At 41.0% G+C, this 16,420-nt stretch overlaps 2 protein-coding genes across 2 annotated transcripts in view; both read left to right on the top strand.

Moving 5' to 3' along the window:
- LOC109529660 (double-strand-break repair protein rad21 homolog) overlaps window positions 1–6,255 on the top strand; it is a 22,060-nt gene extending 15,805 nt beyond the window's left edge. The window contains exons 13-14 of the mRNA XM_019893040.1: window positions 5,389–5,472; window positions 5,658–6,255. Coding sequence (XP_019748599.1) covers window positions 5,389–5,472; window positions 5,658–5,849 — 276 coding nt within the window. The 3' untranslated portion in view covers window positions 5,850–6,255. The remainder of the gene's footprint in view (window positions 1–5,388; window positions 5,473–5,657) is intronic.
- Window positions 6,256–12,654: 6,399 nt separating this feature from the next.
- LOC109529661 (eukaryotic translation initiation factor 3 subunit H) overlaps window positions 12,655–16,420 on the top strand; it is a 123,925-nt gene continuing 120,159 nt past the window's right edge. The window contains exon 1 of the mRNA XM_019893041.1: window positions 12,655–12,800. Within this exon, the coding sequence (XP_019748600.1) occupies window positions 12,741–12,800 (60 nt within the window). The 5' untranslated portion in view covers window positions 12,655–12,740. The remainder of the gene's footprint in view (window positions 12,801–16,420) is intronic.

Here is a 16,420-nt window from a genome sequence, read left to right as displayed (position 1 = left end):
GTGTACATGTATATATGGAAATGGACCAGTTGCTCTTTGTAATAGTTGCAAAATAAACTCAGATTTTATATATAGTTTTTATTACACGAGGCACTAAATTTGATGAAACACATTTTGAACATTTCAAGGTGTCTTGGTTCTTCTAAGAGCTTGTGGGGTTTTGGCATAAAATTAGCAAATACAGGCACTATATATATATATATATATATATGTGTGTACATGTATATATGGAAATGGACCAGTTGCTCTTTGTAATAGTTGCAAAATAAACTCAGATTTTATATATAGTTTTTATTACACGAGGCACTAAATTTGATGAAACACATTTTGAACATTTCAAGGTGTCTTGGTTCTTCTAAGAGCTTGTGGGGTTTTGGCATAAAATTAGCAAATACAGGCACTATAGCCCTGACATTTATGAGAATTGAATGTTAACTTTAACACAATACATATCAATGTGCAGGACGCTTTATAAAAATGTATTTTCATCTAATTGCCCGGGCATGCAAATGGCACCAATTTGGTTGAATAGCCCATAGAAGAAATTACTCTGCAGTGAGGGACAACTCTGTTTGATACATTTGCTTTATCTAATGGTAAACAATACATTTACATTGTTATTTATAGGCTTGCGCAGGCTAAAATGACAAGTCCACACAGCTACGTAGTTGTTGGGCACGTGTGTGACTTCTCTCATCTATAAACACAATTGATTTTTGACTTTGTCAAATGCAAACAGTGGGGAACAAACTTGCTTGTCACCAAATAATTTACACTCGTTAAACCTCTGTCTGAAGTTAGGGCATTTGGACGTGTCACAACCGTTGACTTGTCTGTCGCGCTCTCAGTTCTCTCAACTCTGTGATAATGCTGCTTAGCAAGAGGCTTTATATCAGACAAGGCAGATTTATTGAGGAACATCTTTCGGCTTGCTTCTCCCTCCAAACAAGCGATGAAGACAAACCCACTGCTTTGTCTCTGCCTACAGGAGAGCTGTACGAAACAGAGACGTCTCTGTGGGTGTATGCGTGTCACACTCACTGCATTGCTATTTTTAAAAAAAAGCAACAATGAAATATAGAACTAAGCTATGCCTGTTGTATTTGCACAGTTTGATTATTTTCTAGCTTTGGGGCCTTTTTTAAAACCCAATGCTGTATCACCTGAAAATCACATGATCAGATGGGGACATCCCTATGACCATGAGCGCACAGCTTGAATTATTCAAGGTGTGTGCAAATTAATGATAACGACAATAAAAATGATAGTTTATTCAACTTTGCAGATTGGACCAGCGTTCCAAGGATGTTTGTAAATGATGATGCATCTTAAATTGAAGGTGATACTGTGTTGCCATGCCTCCTGTAAAACCTGGAATATGACCCAATTTTCCCATAATGGATAATAAGGAAAAAAATGTAATGTCTTGGAAAATTATTTTTCCTCCCTCTGCTTCTCTGTGCCTTGTGGGTAAATGCAAACAGGTTAAACAGACATGTATGCCTGTTTTCAGCTGCCTTCAATGGGCACCATTGAGCTGTTGTGCTTTTCTGCTTCATCTCTGCTTCCAGGAGCAACCAACCAACCAACCAACCAATTTGCATCTTCTGTGAGAACGGTTCTTGGCCATTGTTTCCATATTATTTTGTTGTTAGATTTACTGACTTTTAAGACCCAAATAAGTATTAATTTTTTTCCCAAAGTGCCAAAACTGGCCACTTTCATGTGAAGTGTATTGCTGGATATAGAGTGTGTTATTTCTTCCTCACTTTGTCTCCTCTGTTGAGTAACAGAGAGGCTGTAGTGGGTGTGCCGTCACTTTTGGCTGTGCGCTCTTAGATGAAACGCATCTCTGGTTTCATTTGATACGCAGCAAACATGTTGACTGTTTCGAGATTTTGATGGCTAGCAGGAAGTCTTACTGGGCCACGTTTCACTCAGTATTTCGTACTTGCTCCATTGACTGACAACAGAAGCAAAAAATATGTCAATGAGAAAAACTTCGTTAGAAATTCAGTTAAACTAAAATACTGTGAGACGTTCTATTAATGGGAGGTTGGAGAACAAATTGTTCTTTTGGGGTGAACAATGAGAATCTATTTGCAGCTGTGTAAGAGCCATTCTTTAACTTTTTTTGGTTGTTGTTCTATGGAGTTTGGTAACATTCAAATAATCTGGTAAAAATCACCAAATATACGGTACCATTGTAGCAAATACTTCTCCAAAGCTTGTGGGTGGAATTAGTGGATGTTGTAGGGCTGGATTATTCGTCGAAATTTCAATCACAATTTCAATTCTGGCTTCTCTCGATCTTTAAAATGTTTTCATTTCGAACGTTGTGAATGCCCCCTGAATGCACCATGTCGCAAGCGTGTGGTTTGATTCGATGATGCTTTAAGCTTTTGGAGTTTACTGTCAATCTATATGCCCAACAAAAATAATTACACCCATTGTACATTTAAATAGAAAACATGGTTTGTTTTTAATACATTGCTAGCAATAATATAAAAGTCAATAGAGGATCCCATTCAAACCATGCTTTTTTTTCCGATATGAAACTCCTTGACTCATTCCCACATAGATTCCTGGCACTAAGATGCCGCGTGATGGCGGCATATCAATGCTTCTGTTGAAACGGAGCCCCTCAATTCACTTCAGCACGGTTCCTTGAGCAATGAAGTTCAAACTTCAAACTATGAAGTACTTGAAGATGAATGTATGCAGTTATATAGAGTGCACGATGCACCACAGTAATTATAATATTGCTTTAGTGTCATATGGTAGAATCTTTGTTCCACACTCAAATTGAGGAGGGTCATTTAGACAAATATAGTCATTTGTTGCCATCTTCTGGGTTCTTTAGGTAATTATAGTGTAGCAAACAGTTTTCGGGAGGGGTGGGTGTCAATAACTTTGCAGCGCTCTATTTATTATTATTTGGTAAGGAAAGATTTATTTTGAAGTTCTTCGCGGCGTGTTACTGTCATGTATTGCACAAACAATTGTTACTGTGCTTAGCTTGACTTCTTCTTCCTAACAGTGTACAGGTACTGTATTTTCCGCACTAAAAGGCGCACTGGATTATGAGGCGCACCTTCAAATAATGGCCAATAGCAACCAACAGCAAGTTATAACATTGTAAGCATGTCTCCAGCAAGGAGCCCTCTTGGGGTCGTATGACCGTAATGACCATATACAAGGTGCACCGGATTTTAAGGCGCGCGGTGAGCTTTGAAGAAAACTTTTTAGTGCACCCTGTAGTGCGGAAAATACGGTAGACAAGTGGGTGCCTCCAGCACTTTTTTTTTTTTCTGAATTACTCGAGGACCCGTTTTAGTTGCGTAAAATTAACCTAAGGTATTGTGCTAAAGAAAAATAAGATAAACTCTCGTATTGTTTTTGTTTGATTTCTGTAACCTGTAACGTGGTATCTTGGAATGAACTGGTCTATGTGTTTTATGTGCTGCAACTGAGTAGTTTTGGCAAACGCGAAATTCTGTTTGGTGGGGAGTGCTGCTGTTTCTGAATTCTTTAATGCATGAATGACTCTGTTCACGAGTGTGGGAATGAGAGAGCGTGTGTGTGCTGTTCGTGTTTCAAGGTTAGCTTTAGCCATACAGCAGCGGTGTTTTAGTTCTCAATTAGTGATGCGCGATATTAAAAGATAACAATTTTCAACTGATATACAGTACATGTTATGTGCGTGGATGGGGGTCAGGGGGTTTGGGCATCTCCAGAGTGGAAGAGAGTCCAACCCCCCACGAGAGAACTGGCACCACCACACAAAGCACACGACTCCTTTGGCCCCTCCGACAAGTGGTGGGTCCCACGTTTCTTGTTCAGGCTTAGCCCATCCAGGCCCTATTGGTGCACCAGGCACTTGCCAACAAGCCCCACCTCCAAACCTAGCTCAAGTAGACGGCCCCGGTGACCAGAGTCCAGGCAACTTGTTGGTTCCTTGATCTCAGACGGGTTTTCTGGTTTTTGTTTTTAGGTTGTTACAGGAGTGTACCACGTTTATGTATTTTGGGTGCGCCTTAGATCCGATCCTGGAGATGATGATGTTGGCTGTGGTTACTGATGTTTGCTGTATTCATGACTGTTTATTTTGTTGTCATTCAGGAGTGGTTTGAGTCGTGCCTTAAGTTTATTTTTCGTCTTCAGTTGGATCTTTTTTTTTTTTTCTCAGTACCTCATAAGGGTCGACATCCAGTGCCTGTAGCATTTGTTGTTTGTTTTGTTCTGTGTCCATAATAACTGCCTTTCTGCCTTTGTCTGCTGGAAAAATTGTGATATCTTTTGTTTTTTCTTCGTTTTCCCCTTCGTAATATTGCTGTGTGGTGGTTTGGCCATTTTTAAAATACCTGCTAGCTCCATTGCCAAAATGAAATCATCATGTGATTACGGGGCTGGGTGTGATGGCGTCATTGAGTCCTTTTGCGAGTGTGCTGCGTTCTGTTTGTGTGAGTTTATACCTTGACATGTTGTGGATCCGTTTTTCGTTGTTTCGTTGATGTTTGAATGGTCCAATACTGTCTTCTTTTCCCGTGCAATGAGTCTGTGCAGTTTGCGGATGTGTCGGGTTTTTGTGACGGTAAATGCCTGTTAGTGTATTGCACGCTGTGTAACTGTCCATGTAGTTTTGTTATCATGTGGAGGGGAACCCAATCTTTGAACTGTTCCATTTGCTCCTGAAATTATTCACTGTTGATGTTGTCAAACTGACTCGTGCACCGTACTGGCGCTTTGACACTTTTATCATCCACTCTGCGTTCCTGGTTGGGCTCGGGTTCTTGATGCTGAGACAAGCCGGTATGATCTCATCTCTGCAGCACGGGTTGAATCTTGGATGGTTTCTGTAGCGTGCCCGTTTCCTGGTTCATTTTTCCAGGCGGCGAAAGTCCTTGACGGATGCCTCTCCATAAATTTTGCGTAATAACTGAATAAATTTCATTCTCACTTACTTATAATTGAACTTCTTGGTTCCTTGATCTCAGGTTATGTTTTATGCGGGGGGGGGGGTATTTACTTGATATATTTCAGTGGAAGTATTTCAGCTTCTTCAGAGTGTCACATGATGGTGTGTTACACATCTTTATCAGCTGATTTTCAATGGAGGCGATACACACCTTGAAAATCAACAAATGAATTGGAAAAGAAACGGACCAAAGAAAAATCACCTCAATGAGAAGTCCCTGTGTCCTGGAAAATACTCTGCTTCAATGAGAAGCTGTATTGTATCCTCTCCATACAATAACTCAAATGCCACACACAAATTGATTAGATTTTTTTTTGTTTGTTTGTTTTGCTTTTCATGTAAAACTACGATGAAATGCGAAAGAGGAAGGAAAAAAAAACAACCAGTACATTTTGTGTTGTCTTATTCAGGACGAAGAAGGTCAGGCTGGAGACCAGGACCAGGAAGAGAAGCGATGGAACAAGAGAACTCAACAGATGCTGCATGGCCTTCAGGTACAAAGTCATTCTTGGCTAGTTCAAGTCATTTTTATAACCTTTTAACAAATTAAATTTGATTGGTCAAAGCATGTTTATTGTGCACACCCCAATGCTCGTTTTCATTTTGGATACAATGGGTGTATCCTCTACTTGCGCGAAGTTGTGATGATGACTAGGCTAACTTCCGATCATCCCTCCAGCGCGTCATGGCAAAGACCGGAGCAGAGTCTGTCAGCCTGCTTGATTTATGCCGGAACAACAACAAGAAGCAGGCGGCCGCTAAGTTCTACAGTTTCCTGGTCCTCAAGAAGCAGCAAGCTATCGAAGTCACCCAGAAAGAGCCTTACAGCGACATCATCGCCACTGCTGGACCACGATTCCACCTTATTTAGACATTTGGTGGGTGAGAGGGGTTTAAAACAGGAAACACTGCTTGCCAAGGCTTTTTTTTTTTAAAACCCCAAGAGGAAGGTTGGGGCTGATGGGGAAGGTTTTTGGATGTTTGCAAATGATTTTACTCTATTTTTGGTGGAATCATGCAGTATTCTCTTAGTTCAAACAAAGGAATGTTCACATTTACATGTATAAAGAAACATCACCAATTTGTATGCTTTGATTCAGTTCCTTTTAACGTTAAATTGCTTCTCCATGAATCTTCATACAGTCCACCTTTAGCCCTGGAAATATTACAACTTTTTTAGATAACCCATTGTTTCCGTGTGAAATATTGCAATGGCTCTGTACATATGGAACGGTACTGTTTTATTCCTCAAAAGTGTAACCTCTCCACCTCCTTGTTGCACTTCTTTTCCCCCACAAAATACCAGTACATCTGTCAAAAAATGTTTCCCTTTGGCCGGATATATTTGTTATAAAATTCAGGCAGTTTGTCAGTTTTGGGTTTTTTTTGTTTGTTTGTTTTTGTTTGTTTGGTTTTTTTTTTTTTTTTGCTTTTATGCTTGTACACTTTTTTGCATTATGTAACTAGAAAATGTACTTGTTACAAATACGTACAGTGTCCCAACTTTTTAGTCTTTGAGTAATCTCTAGTGATATATCTGTAAAGGTTGGAAATAAAAATGTTTTAAGTACACCATTGCTATGTATTTTTTTCAATGTAATTTTAAACTGATGGTATTCCTCATCTTAAATGTCTTACAGCAAATGCATTCAGAACATCGACTATATGTATTCTAATGTAATTGACACATTTTTGTTTTCCGGAACATAAAAAGATACATTGAAGTAAATGACAATATTTAAATGTGAATGGGAGAAACTATATTTTACACATGAAAATGTTTGGAAAAAGCTAACTTTCATAAATATGCTTATGTCAAGTTATCATATCAGTTTTCCAAAAAGGGTCTTGGGTGACCGGGACCCTATCCCAGTTGACCCTGGGCACAAGGCGGTGTAAATTCTGAACTGGTCACCAACAAATCAGAGCTCATATACAGGGTTCCCATAGATCTTGGAAAACCTCAAATGACTGACCAATTTTACAGTCATGGAAATTACATGGAAAAGGAGAAAAAAAAAAGTATTCTGGAAAAGCATGATTGTCCTGGAAAATATTTTTTCCTCCCCCTGATTTCTCCCTTGAGGGTGACCCGAAACAGATGTCCTGTATGTCTTTTTTTAGCTGCCTTAAACATTGAGGTTAATTGTTTTCTGCTCAATCTGTGCTTCCAGAGGGCGCAGTGCCCCAAATGATGACACGAGTCCAGGGGTCAGCAACCCTTCACACCTAAAGAGCCATTTCGTCCTGGTTTCCATGGAAAAGACGAAACTGGGAGCCACAAACACTTTTTGCTATCTGAAATGATGAAAAAATATTTCCCCAAGCCACGCAGAGCCGCAACAGTAGGATGAAAGAACCGCATATGCGGCTCCAGAGCCGCAGGTTGCTGACCCCTGTACTCGCCAAACGAGTTGCATACTCTCTTCGAACACTTCTACTGTCCAGTGTTTCCATATGACTTTGTTGCTCGATTTACCGATTTTTCAGACCCAAGTAAGGATTTATTTTTCCCCAAAGAAGCGGCAGCAAAACCGGTGACTTTGTTGCTGTAGCGCTGCAACTGGACTGGTTTTTTTCCTCCCTCTCTCTGTCTCCCCCGTTGAGTGACAGAGAGCTCCAGTGAGTCTGCCGTCCGTCACTGTTGGCTGTACGCTCTGAGATGAAATACAGAACATCTCTGGCTTCAGTAGAGCCGCAGCGACCATGACGACGCCTTTGAGATAGCGATGGGTAACAGAATTCTTCCTGGGCCACATTTCACTCAATATGTAATAGTTGATCCATTGTTCGGCAGCAGAAAGAGAAAATATGTGAATGAGAAAAACTTAATGATGAATTCAGCTCTATTAAAACACTGCGTATGTGCACAGAGAGCATGGCCCGACTTTTCAGCTCGTCAGCCTGGCCGTGACTCTCTCCAACCCATCAGCAGCTCATTAGTCAATCAACTATTCCATCGTCTTGTTTTACTTACTAATTGAAGTAATTTAGATGTCAGCATTCACGTGAAATATTATTCTGGTGACATTCACGAAGGAGTCACTCTTTTGAACGGTTCTTTTGGAGTGAACAATGAAAATCGATCTGTAGCTGCGAGGGGGCGCCGTTTTTTATTCTTTAGTTTTGTTTGTTTTTTTTTTATTTTGCCATCCTTCTCTGTGAAATCTTGTTTGCATGCACATGATGCAATTCGATACAGTATTTGGCCAAGCAACTTTTGAAAAGTTGAACATGGTCAATTGGTCATTGATATGCGTTTTAAAAGTGGTTTAATGCAAAGGTTCTCTTTTCTTTAATGCATGTGAACATCTACGGTGCGACAAACACAGATTTTCAAGGTCAGTTTGATTGTGCAAATTAAGCTATGTGCACACTGCAGGGCATGTTACCCAATTTGGCTTTGAACCAGTAGTTCAATCGCATCTTTTTGTGTACAGTATTCATTCACGTTACAAAAACAAATACGACCTATAGTGGGAACGCAACACATCAGCGATATGACATGCATGCGCACAATGCACAACGCTGAGTGACGTCCACCCAAAAAAACGTCATGTAGCGCATAGTTTACAGAAGTAAATATGGTCCCACCTGTACGGCTTCGATTTGTATTCGCCAGAGTAGCGAGGCGGTAATAAGTAGAAATATTTTGGGGATATGATGCAACGCTCCTCGTTCTCCTCGTTTCATAAAGCTGTTTATGGACTTTATATAAAGACGACGTCACATCACTGCCGTGTGTAATAAATTAACCATTTGCATGGCTCAATTACTACAATCACCACGTCCACTATAAATGATTAATGTTTCAAATAATTAAAGTAAATTCAAAATTGTTACTCAAAACAACTTTGCATATTCATCTACTGTCAGTCGTCTCCCCTCCCAAGCACCCTTCCCCCGGCCGAGCAAAGTGCATACAGTGAAACTCCTCTACAACGAAATCATGTTTGGAAGCTGTATGAAAATACAAACGTTATTTTACTCACACTAAAAGCTTACCACAGTAAAACTCCTCTACACCGAAATCATGATTGCACGCAGAAATTTTTCACTACAGGGGACTTTTCACTATTGTAAATGTTATCTTAAACGTAAACACAAACGCACACAAAAAACGTATATGTGTACTCTTTATTTTTATTCCAATAGTGCATAAGTATGAGCATACACTTATTTGACACTTCATATAGTCAGTGTAGAAAGAAAAAAAGGGAAAGAAATTGCGAAATTTTCGATCAGCATTCACTTTCACTTACATCAATTTCTTGGATAATGTCTTTTATTTTGTTTCCTCCGTCTTTCATTTTGATCACTTTTACCCTCTCTTCCAGTGTCAGAGCTCTTCTTGTCTTAGCTGCTTGACATTCAAAGGTCCGTTTTGTAGCCATTTTAGCAATGCAACGTTCTTGCTGCATCTGAAACGAACAATAACAAATACTTCCTGGACTACTGCGCATGTGTAAACCAGTGTGGTGGTTGCTGTTGCCGTTTCCGAACGAAGCAGTATAGGTTGCTGTTGGATTAGACTTCGTTGTAGTGAATCTCATCGCGAGGCAAGAGCAGAGAAAAAGATTTCGTATAACGCAACAGTTTTTTTTTTCGTTGTATGGGGAGCAGAAATGTGGGAATGGTGTTAATGCATGAACATTTTTTCACATTAGGGGGTATTTTCGCCCATGTAGGTTTCGTTGTAGAGGAGTTTCCACTGTATTGGGCTTTTAACGACGTCGGTTGGGTGTGTGCGGATGAGCGTTTATTCTGCAGACACATCCCAGACAGAGTGTCCGATTTACATCCACATATGAAAGAGACCCAGGTCGGATTTGAAAAAAAAAAAAAATCATTATTGTGCTCTTCACACAGCATGAAAAAAGTCAGACATGCGTAGTATATAGGCAAAAAAAAAAAAAATGGAATTGAGCTGCAACATGAACTTAGCCATCGTTGCTGGTGTCCTCACCTCACCTACTGCAGGATAGACACTCTAATATAGCCCTTGTGATGGAATACAGCGCCTCTGCAAATGGCTTCTCTGGGAATGAGAGGCCCGTCATGCGGGCATGCATGTTATCCATCAGTGGCCTTGTACACTCATCAGAGGCCTGACAGGGCACCGGATTGAATCCATCTTTCCAATTTCTCTATTGCGTATCCTGCGGGTGACTTGACACTCTCCCAGCTGATTTAGGTTGAGAGGGAGAGTGGACCTTGGACAGTCAATCAAACGAGTGATACATAGAGACAGACAACCATTCACACTTAAAATTTGAAGTCTGCGTTGAACTTAACATGCATGTTTTGGGAGGGTAGAGTACCTGAAGAGAACCCTCTAGTGCAGACATAAATTTGAGCCACCACAATTTCAAACTATGTGCTCCCACCATGATTCGTTATTTGGTCTAAATCCTATTTTCCTGTGAAGGAACACAATGGAGGTAATTTTGCCCTTTGACCTTCAGTCCTGCCATCAGTTGTTCGCCTCCCCTGTTAATTCTTCCCTGACACAATAAGGAGAGTAAACTAGGCATTGTTATTGCCAGTGTTGCCACATCAACCTTGAAAAAGTAACGTGAGTTACTTTGTTGATTGCTTGCTTAAAAAGGAACGGAGTTACTTTACTAATTACTTGATTTTCAAAGTAACAGAGTTAGATTACAAGCTAATTCACTTATATATTCAGCAGATACCGACAACCCTGCTTAGAATAAAAATGACATGCGGTTTTGCCACTTTATTGGAATTGCATTTACAACAGTGGCATTTTAAAAGAAAGACCTTTTTGACTTACCATAATTACTTTGATTTTTTTAAACGTGTTTTCTGTGATTCACTTAATATGAATGGGCAACTTTTTTGGGGGGTAGGAGTGAGGTCCCTCTTATTTTGGGGGAAATTATTTTGATCATTCCTTTAAATTTTCCTAGCATAAATGAAGTGTATTTTTGGGAACATAAACATGCACGAAAACTCACCAAATTGCCCACACCTATCGGTCGTGCTGAAAATGGCTCTGTAGTGCCACCTATGGTGAAAAAATAGAAATGAATCCTCGGTACATTTTACCTAGGCCTACGAAAGTAGGAAAAGTACACAGTGTGCAAATCAAAGTAGTTTATCATGCTGAAGAGACTATCTTGTTGCAGTTCGCAGTCTTGAAGTAAAGATAACAGCCACTGAGAAAGAAGAAGTGAAGATACCAGCCTCAGGACGGCACGCCCGTAACTCGTCCACAGGTGCTATCACAACCCGCCAACTGTCAGCACGACTCCTACAATTACTTAGAATACATTGTGTATGTTTCCCGCACCCCTTTAGAAATTTGTGTAACAGGACACTCCCTAAGACAATAAAAAGAGGGGAGACGAGGGAAGTGTTTTCAGAGCTGTTCTGAGTTTGTAATGAATTACACTCATTCACTCTCCTTGCAAGAAAAGGCAACTCTGCTTGACTCCTTGTCTCTCTTGTGTTTTAAAGTTTGTCTTCAGGGTCTGATTGCCTGATGGACCTGACAGGATAACAGTAAAATTCTTTCATCATGTTGTCACTCAGTGACTGGTTGGCATGTCTGCCCCACAGTGCAGATTAGCTGGGTTCAATTCCAGCCCTGGCCTTCCTGTGTGGAGTTTGCTTGTTCTCCCTGTGCCTGTGTGGGTTTTCTCCGGGTACTCCAGTTTCCTCCCACATTCCAAAAACATGCATGGAATGTGAATGGAACACCTTAAATTGTCCCTAGGTGTGACTGTGAGCACGGATGATTGTTCGTCTGCATGTGCCCTGTGATTGGTTAGCAACCAGTTCAGGGTGTCGCCTGCCTACTGCCCGAAGACAGCTGGGATAGGCTCCAGCAGGCCCACGACCCTCATGAGGATAAGTGGCTCGGATAAGTGATCGATGGATTTAAGTTACTGCTTCATCGAAGATTGATTGCAAAAGACTGGATACGATTCACATTTCACTTTTACTAGGTTTGTCCTGTAATTTGATGACAAACCATCTCATTGTCATTCAGAAAGAAAAAGACAGCAATGAATACAGAAATTGTCACACTCAAACCTAGGGACAATTTAGAGTGTTCCATTAACCTGCCATGCAGGTTTTTGGCATGTGGGAGGAAACCGGAGTAGGAGGAGAAAACCCACGCAGGCATGGAGAGAACATGTAAACTCCAGACAGGAATCCCGGAGCCAGAATCCAACCCTACACCTCTTCTACTGTGAGACCGAATTGCTGACCAGTCAACTATGGGACCACCCTGTACACTTATCATCCAATTCATATCTAAATTAGTAGGATATATGTTGCTTGTGAAGGCTCTCAGTCGTCCAGGAAAGTTCCATCGTAGAAAGGGTTCTGTCAGTCGTCATCTGTACCTGTGGGTAAAAAACAAAAAACGTCCTTTTTTGTTTTTTGTTTTTTACCCACAGGTACAGATGACGACTGACAGAACCCTTTCTACGATAGGATATATGTTATACAATATCATTAGATGTACTTCTCTGACTTTATTTGTTACAAAATAAATTAAAAGGAACAAGCCATGTTTTACGTCAATCTATCTTTATGAATTGAGAGTTCCAGAAAATGTTTCCCACAAGGAGTTATTTTGTATGGAAACGTTCAGATTCCGGAACCGTCTTTTGTGACGTGTCTTCCAGCACCAACAGGATGTCCGTCTAAAAACTCGGTCCCCCTTTTCCTCGTGTAGCGGCTTGTCGGTAGTTTCCAAGTAAGAGCTCTCGACTATTTTACCGTCGTAATGGCTTCGACTGGTGGCACCTTGGACTCTCCTGTGAAGCAGATTCAGATTGATGGTTTGGTAAGTGTCACTGAACGATTTTGTTTCGCTATTTTAGGGCAAATTTGTTCGAAACGGCCGGTACCACTGCCAGATGCGAAGCGGTTGCTCATGCACAAGCACAATCGTGGCGGCTAGTTGCTAATGAAGGGTGCCTTCCTCACCGTTACCTTGAGCAATAAACGTCGTGATCGGTCAAGGTGTCATTTATGTTGAGTGTGGTTACAACCCACCACTGACGTAAAAAGAGCCCATGCTTGTTTTTGTCAACGACTCGTGCGTTACAGGTGTTGTCGTCGTGGATTTTGATTCGCTCTTCGTTGTTGATGAATTTTTCACATTTAAAGAAGTAGAAAACGCGATTGCTGCATTTGAAAAGACGCAAAATGTGTCCTACTGTCTAGGTACAAGGCAGTCGAAAACGTGTGATTAAAAAAAAAAAAAAAGAAGCTGAACGCAGCTTCTTTTGTTATAAAACTACCACCAATCGTTATCAACATTCACATGCACATACATGTATGTGGCCCGCTTAAAGCTCTGACAATGTCAAAACAATCGCCCCAGTATCTTGGATTTTATGGGCATTCAGCTTTTCCCTCACCATATAGACTCACAATAGAGAAAAAGCCCAACGTGGCTTAATGTTAGAAAAGAACCCCCAATTTCCACCCAAATTCATGTGCACCTCTCTACCCATGCCCACATCAATGTCCGACAATATCAAAAGGATCGCACCCATTTTTGAGACTTTATGGACATTACAGTCTTCCCCTCTATAAATCTGAACTCAAGCTTAATGTCACTTAATGAGCAAAACATAATGTCCCAAATACTAAGGGGATTGTTTTGGATATTTTCCGACATCGCTGTGGGCATAGGTAGAGATATGCACATGAATTTTAGTGGCAATTGGCTGCAGACTTCTAACATTAACCCATGTTAATTCTAGTCCCTATAGTGAACATCTCTCAGGAGGTAAAAACTTGATGCGCAAAATAGTGTAGCTATTGTTTTAGTATTTTCAGATGATTAAAGTGGGCGTTGGTCGTGTTGTGCATGTAAATTTTGGTGATGATTGGTCATAGTTTAACATTAAGCCACGTTAAGCTTTTTTACATGCACATTAAACATTATAGATTCTACCGAAATACACAATCTTGCTAAGCTGCCCAGAAACGTGTGAATGTCCCTGATAACCCTGCTCTGAGGGTTATGGTTAGGGTTAGGCAGGTAATGTCTACAACAGCCTATTTTCAGTGACAAAACAAAATGAAAACATTGTGAAAAGAGACAGAAGGGGCTAACGCAAGGCAGGAGCAATGCACAGCCCATGACTCACGGAAATATAAACGATTCCCGGCAGCCGACACGTCACGCGAAAATAACCAATCCACAGAAAACTTACTGTAATCATGGTAAAATAACCAACATGCGACAGGCCAAAAATTCCTCTCTCCGGCGATTGACAACAATCAGAACCATTGATGGCAAAATAACGCTAACAGAAAATTTTCAGAATTAAATGATGGGGAATGCTTCCAATTGTTATTTTTCACTCAGAACAGATTAGCGCGTTTGCCTCAAAGTTCCGAGGCCTGCAGTGGAGTTTGTATGTTCTTCCCGTATGTGTGTTGCATACTTTTTATTAGAACACATCTGATCCAATCTATGAGCACAAACAATATATATCCTCAGCTTCACACGGCGTAGTGGCATGGGCTGGTGAGCATCTGTTTTCGTCTTACCGGAACTACAATTTCTTGCTTCCATGTCTAAGGATAAGGCCAAACAAAAAAGATAGTGTGTTTCCGGTAACATGAAATTTCAGCATAGGGTCGGTAGGTCGGACAAAGTTTTTTTTTTTAACCTCCCCCCGCCCCCAATCAAAAATTTTTACTCGGCCCGTGGTGTTCATCAAACAGTTCGCTGAATTTTTTTCGATACATCAATGGATGCTATTTTCTTAACATTACGGTGCGAGCATGCGACTGTAACACAGAAAACGCGGTTTAAACTGTCGTCGGAGATCGTGGCCACCGCCATGTTTCAATGTTGTTGACAGATGACAGGGCAAACGACGCACGTGCTCAACGTGAATATCGTGAGAGTATGCACCGATGTAAACCCTCTACACAAAAATGTAGAGGGTTGTTTGAAAAAAATGCCGACCGTAAAGTTTTTTTTTGACGTCGAAATTCTCGGTCGGTCGGGTTACCGGAAACACACTACTTTTTTTTCTATGCCTAATTTGAAATGTACCATATTTTCACGACCATAACTCGCCCTTAAGTCTTCAATTTTGCCAAAATGGACAGGATGCCTAATAATGGGGGTCCCCTTTTGTATGTACAGGACTTGCATCTTTAGAGTGCAAAAGAAATGTAACTGTAGATTACAGCTACACTAATTAAAAATGGGGATTATTAGGCAGGATTGCAATTTCCCCGCAGATAGAGACACACCGTCAACCTGGTTGTTTATTTGTGCCCTGAGAGCAACAAGTGAATAAATTGTCACCATTCCTCGAGTTCATGAGGGCTGCCTGACTCCACATGCGCAGTCGTTGGGAGTAAACGAGATGCGGTTTGAAAGCAGGCAGCGTGAAAGCAAGCAGGAATTGGTGACCGGTGTTCACTGTTTGGAACACACTCGCTGAATGACCGATTTATCTTAAATAACATTTACCGGCACAGAGAAGAGGTGAGCTGTCGCAAGGACTGCTCTGTATTGCTTCGCGATATAGATGTTACCTGCTGCACCACTAACGTAAGTTAAATGTTACCCTCCCATCATAAACCACCCACAGCCTGTACTTTTCTTGTCGCAGGGGAATTTTGGACATGATCAAAATTTCCATGCAGTAAGAAAAATCACAAAAACAGTGTGCAACCGTTTGGCGAAGAATTGTGACCATGACCAAACACTGCCGAAATCTGAACGCCACATTAACAACAAAAAATGACTACATTTTTTTTTTTTATTGGCAAAATTATTTTTCCCGGTCGACGTCATACGCCGTCATCATCAGGTCATATTTACCAGGGATGAGATTTTTCCGCGTTTTGGCGGAATTCCGCTTTTTTTCCAGTCAAAATGGACCTATTTTATGTCGTTCCAAATCCGTAAAAAAATTCTGGGGGGGTGGGGGGTCCGGACTTGTCTTCGGCAGATTCGGGGCTCGTAATGTTTACAAGTAACGTTTGCAAGCATCCATTTTGAATCCCGTTTTTATCGCGAAGTGTTAGTTTGTCGTTACTTCCTATACGGGCTAAAACCAATGTCTTACTTGTTGTGATTGGTCGCTATATCGGCAAATGCAAATCACAACCAATCCGTGTTCGCCTTCCGAAACCCCTTTCTCGCGAATGCCGAATGTTATCGAGACTTGCGACGAAGCTAAAGTGCGGCAGATAGATGCGGATCTGAAAAACACGTTTCGATGGGACTGGTTGGATAGAAAGCTGACGGTGTCCCCAGGAGGAAACAGTAAAGAGGAACCATTGTGCTTGTGTCGGATTTCGTGAAAAAGCTCGAAGTCGCCGTTAAAGCTCTGTGTACTGTGTGTGACGATGTCATTCTATTCGGATCGAGAGGATGGAAAGCTTTACAGAGTCACGCAACCTCGGTGAAACACCGAAAAC

Source organism: Hippocampus comes, unplaced genomic scaffold (genome assembly GCF_001891065.2).
Source record: "Hippocampus comes isolate QL1 unplaced genomic scaffold, H_comes_QL1_v1.1 scaffold94, whole genome shotgun sequence".
Lineage (NCBI taxonomy): Eukaryota > Metazoa > Chordata > Actinopteri > Syngnathiformes > Syngnathidae > Hippocampus > Hippocampus comes.
This window is presented reverse-complemented; position numbering and strand designations above follow the sequence as displayed.